Source organism: Sceloporus undulatus, chromosome 2 (genome assembly GCF_019175285.1).
Source record: "Sceloporus undulatus isolate JIND9_A2432 ecotype Alabama chromosome 2, SceUnd_v1.1, whole genome shotgun sequence".
Lineage (NCBI taxonomy): Eukaryota > Metazoa > Chordata > Lepidosauria > Squamata > Phrynosomatidae > Sceloporus > Sceloporus undulatus.
In genome coordinates, this window is record NC_056523.1 from 2,198,701 (window position 1) to 2,208,999 (window position 10,299).

At 45.1% G+C, this 10,299-nt stretch overlaps 1 protein-coding gene across 1 annotated transcript; it reads left to right on the forward strand.

The window, feature by feature from the left end:
* The first annotated feature begins 814 nt into the window (after window positions 1-814).
* On the forward strand, window positions 815-9,452 carry LOC121922852 (zinc finger protein 197-like). Its single transcript, XM_042452741.1, has 5 exons — window positions 815-1,744; window positions 2,607-2,733; window positions 4,753-4,817; window positions 6,870-6,996; window positions 9,415-9,452. Exons 1-5 carry the CDS (start codon window positions 1,328-1,330, stop codon window positions 9,450-9,452), a joined length of 774 nt encoding a protein of 257 aa, XP_042308675.1. The 5' UTR covers window positions 815-1,327.
* Window positions 9,453-10,299: the final 847 nt, after the last annotated feature.

The window sequence follows — 10,299 nt, forward strand, 5'->3', positions numbered from 1 at the left end:
GAGAGGGAAGGGAGTGAGTCCCCCTCCATGGGGCATTGTGGCGGCTGTCTGTGGGTCTTAGGGGCCAGGGATCCTTGGAAAGAGAGAGAGAGGGAGCACTTTGGGATGAAGGGAGACCCAGCCCTTGAAGGGAGAGCTCTGCTGTGAGGAGGAGGAGGAGGAGGAAGAAGGGGGCAGGAGGGATGGAGAGGATGGGGTCCCTTCTGGGAATAGAGGGAATGCTCTCAGGGAGGGAAGGGCCCCAGGAGAGAAAAGGGGAAGGGAGGTCACCCTGCGTCCCTTCACCACTCCTCCACAAACACAACCAGCTTTAAGAAAACAAACACCAGAAAATACTCTCTCTGATGTTTAAAGAATGTCTCTCTTTATGAATATAGGAAGGAGACCAGAGAGGCACAAATGTTCCTGACCCTCTTACCTTCACAACAACCCAGTGAGGTAGGCACAAGAGAGGGATCATGAAGACCACAGACTAACCTTATGACCGTCCAAAAAGGCAGAAACATCCTTGTCAGGAAAGAGGTGAGTCTCTTTGATCTGCTCTGAAGGATTCAGGTCGGAAGGTCTGGAAAGTGAGGAAATAAAAGTGTGTTTTTCCACAGTCTTTTCTTGGGAAAATCAATACTTCTGAATGTCAACCCTCGGAGTGTAGTGGAGTCTCCTTCCTTGGAGGTCTTCAAGCAGAGGCTGGATGGCCATCTGTCAGGGATGCTTTGATTGTGATTTCCTGCATGGCAGGGGGTTGGACTGGATGGCCCCTGTGGTCTCTTCCAACTCTATGATTCTATGATTCTATGATTCTATGATTCCAATCATTTGGGTGACTGTATAGGAAAGTGATCTTCCTTGTAACATAGGAAAGAATCCTGCATTTTCCCTGCTCTTTCTCCCTTTTCCAGTTCCAGCCCTGAGGCTGCCGTCCTTCACCCGCTTTTCTGGGAGGAAAGGCCCCTCCAACTCTCTCAGCCTTTAAGGCTCCTGAAGACTTTTTATGCAACAAAGCAAGTATGATATAATTGGCCTCACTGAAACCTGGTGGGATGAGTCTCATGGTTGGAATGTGGAAATAGAGGGGTATAACCTTTTTAAGAGAAATAGGCCAAACAGGAAAGGAGGAGGAATAGCACTATATGTCAGAGATATTTACACCAGTGAAGAGATCCAAGAGAATAATGTACATTGATGGTACTTTGTAAATACCTGATAATATCAGTAATAACAAAAGGTATTGGTTTTGCAGGCTGTTGCAGCAGAGCATCTTAGGGACATCTTTGCCCTCAGGCGGAAGGTGGAGAAATAACTTTAATCTTTGGCTTAAAAAACATAGATGGAGGAACAAAAATCAATTGGTCCTGAAGGAAATAAGGGCCACAAAGACCTCATTGCTGAGAGCAGAGGGGGAATCTGGGAGAGGATAATCCAGGGGTCCATGAGAGAGGAGCTTGCCAACTCAGAGACGCAATGCCAGTGCTTCAGACAGCTCTCCTACAAGGAAGGAGAGGGACCCCGAGAGGTTTGCAGCCGACTCCACCATCTCTGCTGTCAGTGGCTGAAGCCAGAGCGACACACGAAAAGTGAGATCCTGGACCTGGTGATCTTGGAGCAGTTCCTGAGCATCTTGCCCCCAGAGATGGGGAACTGGGTCAGGGAATGTGGGGCAGAGACCTGCTCCCAAGCGGTGGCCCTGGCAGAGGGTTTCCTCCTGAGTCGGGCAGAGGCAGAGAAGAAGGAGAAAGAACAGCAGGTGAGAGCATATCTTTCTGGGGCCAAGGTGAGCAGGATTTGGCTCTAAGCTGCCTTTTTTGAGTCTCTGGTGACTTTGAGGGGCAAAGGCTGAAATCTGGTGTTCCCAGACTTGGCTTTGATAAGGAGAAGTGTGGGGTGGATTGGCCTTCTGCTGAAGTGAAATCTCAGTCCCTGAAGCATCTGAAAAGAGTGATTCTGTTTTAAAACCAGGTGTGTGCTCCTTGTGTGCCAGGTTGTCAAAGGAAGTTCCCAGGTTTCCCTGATAACACTGCCACACAACCTGACTTGCACCCATGATGTGTTCTGCAACAAAATGGGTTTCCACCCACTCTAGCAAGTCGCCAGTTTTCAACTCTAAGAGGTGAAACATTTTTATCGTTGCTGAGTTTTTTCATGTTATTTTAATTCCAAAGCCAACATAACAAATTACCAACATTAGTGTTGTGCCCACAGAGTGTACAGGTGGGTATATCTATAAGTAGCAATAGGTTTTCATGTTTGTTTCCCTATTTGTCTATTTTAGTTTTTCATTACACACACACACTCGTTCATTAGTAGACTGCCATTATAAGTCAAAGCAGAGTTTTCCAGAATTCCAGATGTTCTTGCTGTAGGCTCCATGGAATTGTGTGTGTTCCAGCACATACAATAAATGTATACCAAGTAATAATGCAAGTGTCCTTCTGTATTCCACCTTTTTGAGCTTTTATTTTGTATGGCATTTTCAAGTTGAACTTATGTGCTACTGGCTTTTTACTGGCTTAGTTGTGGTTGGAAGTCTCATCCCATGCAAGCCTAAGCCTCTTGCCAAATCTTTGCCGTTTTCTCATCCAAGTCTTGAATCCTGACTGTTGTTTCAGGCCAGAAACCTCTTGTCAGAAATACACTCTGAATTCCTTGGGGCAGAGAAGGCTCCATTGGATCCCAGGCAGAGTCCCCAATGGAGGGTAGTCAAGGAGGAGTTTGATGCAGGAGGGCCCCTGCAAGGTAAGGATGCCTCTTTGTTGTTGATGTGTGTTTTCGATGAATTTACAGCTTATGGTGACCTAAAACTTCACAGGGTTTTCTTGGCCAGATTTGTTTAGAGGAAGTTTCCCCTTGCCTTCCTCTTGAGGCTGAGAGATTGGCTTGCCCAAGGTCACCCAGGGAGTTTCCATAGCAGAGACAGAATTCAAACCTTGGTCCCCTGAGCCGTAGCCAAGTGCTGAAACTACTACAGCACACTGGCTCTATTTCCCCCAATGAAAGATATTGGACTTTTTGATCTGATGTAAAACATCCATGTTCAGCCCATGATTGTGGAAGTGGAGTTGTGCATGCAGAGTCACTGAGCTTCCAGAAGCATCTGTAGGAATTCATTTTACTTAGATACAAAGAGACTGACATTCCACACCAAGGATGTGTAGTATGTTCAGTGAATATCTCCGCGAACAGACAGTTATACTCTCCATATTTGATGTAGCATCTTGGATGCTTTGTGTTAATTCTCATTTTGTGTGTGTGTTGGTGTGTGTAGATATTTTACCTGATGTACCACTGTACATCCCACAATCCATTCAGTCATACATTTGGTAGAAAACATTGCCGTTCAGCCCAAGGGTTGCACAGCTTGTGTGATTCTCATCTCCACATGTGGAGATTGATTTTCTGCATCTCTGGCTTAAAAGGCACATCTTGTACCCTGTGTGTTTCTATTCAGAGCTTGCTTTGCTCTTTGGGTCTCAAGTCCCTCACACTCCCCACCCTACCCTTTTCTGTTCAACAACCACTTTGTGAGGTAGGTCAGGCTCATAGAGAGCAGTCTGCCAGTGTCTTTCAGGGCTCCTGGAATGTTAGAACTGAACTTTCCCAGTCCAAGAGTTGAACCACTGCACCCAAGCGCCTTCTGCATTTTCCAGGCCTGGAAGTGTTCTTTTGTGCCAAGACTTCCAAAAGAATACAGGTGTATCTCAGTGAACAAACTCAGTGTGTTCCAGAGCATTCCTTCTTTAACAGTAAATTTGGCATGAGAGGCACAAATCATATGAGAAGACGAGGGATGAGTTCCTGAACCACAGAACCTCCCTGGCCCAATTTAAGAAGGGGCTGAAAACGTTCTTCTTCAAGCAGGCTTACGATGTTTTTGGCCATTAGAGCCTCCTCTCCTCTCCCCCCACCCCCCCCCCGTTATGTAGTTTGTGATTTGCGAGTTCTTTTATTGTTTTATTGTTTTAATTGCATTGTTTTTAATCCGTATTGTCTGTATATTATTATTGCTGTGAACCGCCCTGATGTTTCGAAGGGCGGTATATAAATAAAGTTTTTTTTATTATTATTATTATAAAAGAACTACCAATATCCACTTATGAAGTGAAACCGTGAGGTCAGGGAAGCCTTGTGTGAATAAACAAAAATGTTTGGAACCTTCTAGAACCGATCTGTAGCCTTCTTCCATAATGAATTCAGGAATGGCATTTTATTTTACCACCCCCAACTTTTCTTACTATTTCCATTTTGATGGCCAAACTCATACATCTGTCAGTTGTTTTTTTTTAAGTGTCAGGGATAGCTGTTGAGACAGACTTCTCTACTCTTCCATTTCATTTCTCTTTAGCTGTTCCTTTATGCTCAGCGAGAGTCTCCAGAGGCATCTTCTGTTTCCCTTGTATGTTGTGGGCAGGAATGTACGGCTGCAGTAGGATCAGATAGAGCAGAATCCCACTGTTTCCCAACTCAAGCGTTAATGCTTCGTTTACTCCAGACATATTGTGCAACCAGATGCTGAAAACCCTATGTGGTTTCCAGCTCTCTTTCACCATCCTTTCAATGCATATGCTGCTAAAATAGTTTCAGCTGTGTACAGGATCAAGAGGAAATGGGGACAAGGCGGGTATAATATGACTTTGTAAAAAGGAGCTTGCTTGTCAGAGGTTTTGTTAACTGTACTTCCTAGTGAGCATTTAAGATTGCTACAGTTAACAGCAACAGATGTGACTGGATTCTCCCTTGCCTTGGTTTCTCCCACAGAGGCTGGAATGATCCCACCAGCAAGACCTCGGTCAACTCTCCCTCTTTGCGGTGAACCAGATCAGGTAAGCCATCTGTCATCTGGTACAAGTCTCTTTCTTTTAATGCAGCATGGGTAGTTAATCATCTGTGCCTCATCCTTTGGATGTGTATACTTGTAGTAGTTTTCCAGCAGTGGAGGAAAGGAATCCTCAATTGGGTTAGTTCCCTCCTCTCACTCTAATAGGCAGGGACTAGGAAGTTGCAGGTGACATAAAGGAGGGAATACCCCTGACCTTCCAGTCTGTTCCTGCCTTGCTCCAGATAGGTAATTCTTGTTTTTCTCTCCTTTCCTTCACCTTTACAAAAACAACAACAACAACAAAAAAACCCTTTTCCTTATCCTTCCCTCCCTTCCCTCCCTGAGTGCAGGACTAGATAGGGAGTCAGGAGCCTTAACATGGACAATGTGGAGGAGAGCCCTGGCATGTCTGGGGAATCCTTGCATTTTGAGGGTATCCCACAGTGAGCTCAGACAGCGGCTCAAGCGGAGACTCCCAGAATAGCGTGGCTGGAGGAGGGAGAACCTTCATCTACAAGCCCAGAGGCGCCATGCCGCTCTCGCCCAAGATCAGGAAGGGGTGGCACAGCCAGCGGAGACCGTAGGACATGTAAGGAGTCCCGCTTTGCCTCTCCCGGCAGTCTCTCCTTTCACCCTCCCACCTAAGATTTCCTCCCTCCTGGCCTCACTAATCCCCATGCAGGTGTCTGCCATTGTGGGCCAAACTGGCGCCTTGTCCCCACTCCAACCTCAGGCCATGGCCAGCGGGTTGCCCGCAGCCCAGTCTACCCCTCCCAAGATCCCCCCAGAGACTCCTTCCTGGGGTGGGAGGATGTCATCCAACGGGCTCATTCTTCCTCTTCTTCAGTGCCAGCCAGATCTTCATCAGAGGCCATACCAGATAATGAGAGGGGGAAATTCAAACATAGGCTCCATAAACATCACAGAGCCATTAAAAGCGGCAAGAAAAAGCCCGCCAAATCCACTCACTCCATGACTTCTCATAAGAGAAGGGCAACATCTAATGGCCACCATTCAGACTACAAGAAAGCTAAACTTCTACTTTCTAATCATTCCTCAGAGGACCTTATGGATAACTCCCAGTCACAGTCGGTTTGTGAGGGGAGTGAAAATGACCTTTATGAGGAAGAGGAGGTGGACATGCCCTTTCCCTCTTCCTCTGCCAGACAATTTGCTGCTGATGATTTTTCCATTCTCCTTTAAAAAGCCATTAAGGCTCTGGAATTGTCTGACACACCGAAACCCACCCAGGTTCTGAACAATGACTTGTGTCATGGAAAAGGTGACTCCTTGCCATGTCCCTGCCCCCTTTATACAGAGGTCCCATTTCCTGCTGACTTTATGGGAGCGGTAAGAGAAGAGTTGTCAGACCAAACCCTTCAGCAGTTAAACGATTTTTACACCTTACCAAACTCAGTGATGTCTAAATTCCAGGTCCCCTTGGTTGATGCCCCAGTCTTGCAACTTGTGTCCTTGGCCATTTATGCTAAAGATGTCAATTCCAGAAGACAAGACAGTAGAATCAGCCTAAAAAAAAGTTTTGAGGCTTCTTCCACAGCCATCAGGGCTTCATCTTCTGTCTCTATCCTCTCAAGGGCCACTAATGGCTGGGCAAAAGACCTTATTCAGTTAATGCCCAAAGGTGATACAACAACAACAACAACAACAACAATTTATTTATTTATTTATATTTCCCGCCTCTCCCCATGGATCGAGGCGGGAGTACAACACATAAAATCAGCATTACAACAAGCACAAATTATCTAAAATTACATCAATTAATGAATGAGACAAATTCATAAAATTAATACAGTCCATACCTATATAAAATTAGTGGAAGATAGGGCATTACCGAGGTTCCATTATGGTGGATCAAATGGATAAGCCTGTCAGAAGAGATCTGTCTTAAGTGCTTTCTTAAAAGCATCTAGGATGTTGATACGACGGATCTCCTTTGGAGCCATTTCAACCGGTGAGACTGTTTTGTTCTAATTGCCAGAGCTGGCAGCCATCTTGATGTCCAGTGTGAGCAAGAACCTTTTTCTTCTGTCTTTAGAGCCTGTTGATTTTTGAGGAGGTGGCCGTGTCTTTCTCCCCGGAGGAGTGGGCCCTGCTGGCTCCAGACCAGAGAGCCCTGCACAGGCAGATCACGGCAGAGATCTCTGGGATCATGGCCTCTCTTGGTAAGGCTCTCTCTCTTTCCCTGGATGATTATGTCTTCTCTTTTAAGATTCAACTATAATAATGGCATTAACAGATACAGTACTTTGAAGGGGGTTCTGATGGGAAAGGGAAGAGCCCTGTATATGCAGACCATGGAGGAAACCTATGAGGTTATGGGCTGTCTTGGTAAAGCTCTCTTATTCCCTTGTTGATAATTTCTAATTTAAAATGTGGTTGGATTACATGCTTCTGTGAGGCAAGAAGCTATGCTGATAGAATATGGCTGGTAGTAGGGTCTCCTAAGACTTTTTTCTGAAGAGTCAGAAGAAATGTCCCAACAGCTAGTGGGCAGTAGCAATAGTGTGTGTAGTGGGGTGACACTGATGGAAGATCTCTCCAGGATTGAAGAGCAGAGGACAAATATGAGTAGTACTAAGAATGCAATTGGACTCATAGCTTAAAGATAAAGCTTATAAAATGAAAACATCTAAAAAACCTCACAGCAAAAAAAAAATTAATCAAAATTATTTATTTAAAACATTGTAAAATTATCATAAGGCATACAAAGTTTAAAAAACTAAAACATATAACCCATATAAAATCACCTATCCTGATTACAGTCAACCCTCCACATTTGTGGGTGTTAGGGGTGCAAGACCCCTGCAAATGTAAAGAAATTACATATACTTTCCCATTAGAAGTCAGTTAAAGGATGGGTGGGGTAAGAGGAGCAGGTGCGCATGTTCCTCTCCTTCCCCCAGCCTCCTGTCTCTATCACTGGCTCCCCATGCTTTTCTCAATGGGACAGCTGTCTTCCCAAAGCATCTGTCCTACCAGGAAAAGGGTGAAGAGGATCAATTCCTGTCATGCCAGGCAAATGTAATCTCTTTTTTTGATAAAATTACCAGCTTGGTAAATTAAGGGAATGCTGGGGATACAGTATGTCTTGATTTCAGTAAGGTCTTTGACAGGATTCCCCATGACATTCTTGCAAACAAGTTAGTGAAATGTGGACTTGACCGGCCGAACCCAAATGGTGCTCAACAATGGCTCTTTTTCATCCTGGAGAGAAGTGACCAGTGGGGTCCCACAGGGCTCTGTCCTGGGCCCAGTGTTATTCAACATCTTTATCAAGGACTTGGATGACAGAATACTCATCAAATTTGCAGATGACACCAAATTAGGAGGAATAACTAATACCCCAGAGGACAGGATCAAAATTCAAAATGACCTGAATAGACTAGAAAGGTGGGCCAAAGCTAACAAAATGAATTTCAACACAGTGAAATGTAAGGTAGTGCACTTAGGATGGAAAAATGACATGCATAGATATAGGATGGGGGACACCTGCCTGAATGAGATTTATTCGTGTGGAAGGGATCTGGGAATCCAAGTAGATCACAAGTTGAACATGAGTCAACAGTGCATTGTGGCAGATAACAAGGCCAATGTGATTTTAGGTTGCATCAATAGAAGTATAGTGTCTAGATCAAGGGAAATAATAGTGCCACTCTATTCTGCTCTGGTCAGGCCCCACGTGGAGTATTGTGTCCAGTTCTGGGCACCACAATTCAAAAAGGATGTTGAGAAAGTGGAGCGTGTTCAAAGGAGGGTGACTAAAATGGTGAAGGGTCTGGAAACCATGACCTCTGAGGAATGACTAAGGGAGCTGGGGATGTTTTGCCTGGAGAAGAGAAGGTTAAGAGGTGATATGATAGCCCTGTTTAAGTATTGGAACGGATGTCATATTGAGGAGGGAGCAAGTTTGTTTTCTGCTGCTCCAGAGATTAGGACCCGGAACAATGGATGCAAGCTCCAGGAAAAGAGATTCCACCTGAACATTAGGAGCAACTTCCTGACAGTAAGGGCTGTTCAACAGTGGAACAATCTCCCTTGGAGTGTAGTGGTGTCTTCTTCCTTGGAGATCTTTAAACAGAGGCTGGATGGCTATATGCCGGGGATGTTTTGATTAATAGAAAAGCCTGGGAGAAGGGAGGAGGAGAAGTACACACACAAGCTGCCTTGACCTCGCAAATAGTTGTGAGTGTGATACCGATTGGGAACGGAGGTTCAACTATATGTTTAAAAGCTTGCTTAAATAAAAATGCCAGTGAAATGCAAGGAGGGAAGGTGCCAGGTTAGCCTCCCGCAGAAGGGCATTCCAAAGGGTGGGAGCAGCTACCACGGAGGCTGTCTTGTGTCCTCACTAAGCGAGACTGAGAGAAACCATTCCCTAGAGGATCTTATGGCTCTACCAGGTTTGTATGGGGAGATATGGTCTCTCAAATAGTGTGGACGTAAGCCATGTAGGGCTTTAAAGGTCAAAGCCAGCACTTTGAATTGTGCTTTTGTTTAAAAACCTCCAAAGGAGGAGACTCTATCATACTCGGAGGCAGTGTGTTCCACTGTTGCTTCTTTCCCCTCTAATTTTTATCCAGATGCTTTCCCCCTGGAGAGCATCTCTTCTCAAGTGTAAAAATCCAGATAAGACAGAGGTGTTCCTTGTCACTTGGAAGGCAGATCGAGGAACAGGGATTCAGTCTGTGTTAAAAGGGGTTACAGTCCCCCTGAAGACGCAGGTTCACAGTTTGGGGCTACTCCTGGTCTCAGCTTTGAACCTGGAGGCCCAGGTCTCTGCAATCACCAGGAGTGCTTTTGCACATTTACAATTTGTGCGCCAGCTGCTCCCATTCCTTGAAATGCTGGATCTGGCCTCAGTGGTACGTGCCTTAGTTACATTCAGTTTTGACTACTGTAATGTGCTCTCCTTGGGGTGCCTTTGAAGAGTGTTTGTAAACTTCAGCTGGTCCAAAGAACTGCAGCCAAACTGTTAACGGGGACAGATTATAGACACCAGACAATGTCCCTGTTGAAACAGCACCATGGGCTGCCAGTTTGTTTCCAGTACAATTCAGCATGCTGCTTATGACCTTTAAGGCTATAAGGCACACATCACAAGCACAGTTGGTGAGGACCCAAGAGAGGGTATTCTCCATGGCTGCCCCTGGACTCTGAAGCTCCCTGCCCAGGGAGACCAGAATGGCTCCTTCTTTTATCATCTTACTGATGGCAGGCTGAGGCTTTCTGTTTACACAGGTATTTAAAACAGAAAGTTTATAAAGAACATCCTGGGTGTGTGTATTGTTTTAATGTGTCTGGTTTTAAACACTTTTATATTTTTAAGTGTTATTTATTGTAAACAAACCTTATTTTTTAATATTGCAATAGTTTAATTCCATTTTAATTGTCACTTTTGTTGTATGGATTACACATGGATCTTTATACAGTGGACAAAAAGAATCAGGTAGAGGGAGGGTGGAAAA

What these genes read in the sequence shown, in the direction of transcription:
- LOC121922852 (XM_042452741.1), top strand. Translation starts at nt 1,328, where the DNA reads ATGGAGGAACAAAAATCAATTGGTCCTGAAGGAAATAAGGGCCACAAA. An exon ending in AGAAGGAGAAAGAACAGCAG is followed by an intron (nt 1,745 to 2,606) that starts GTGAGAGCATAT and finishes CTGTTGTTTCAG; the next exon opens with GCCAGAAACCTCTTGTCAGA. An exon ending in TTTGCGGTGAACCAGATCAG is followed by an intron (nt 4,818 to 6,869) that starts GTAAGCCATCTG and finishes TTCTGTCTTTAG; the next exon opens with AGCCTGTTGATTTTTGAGGA.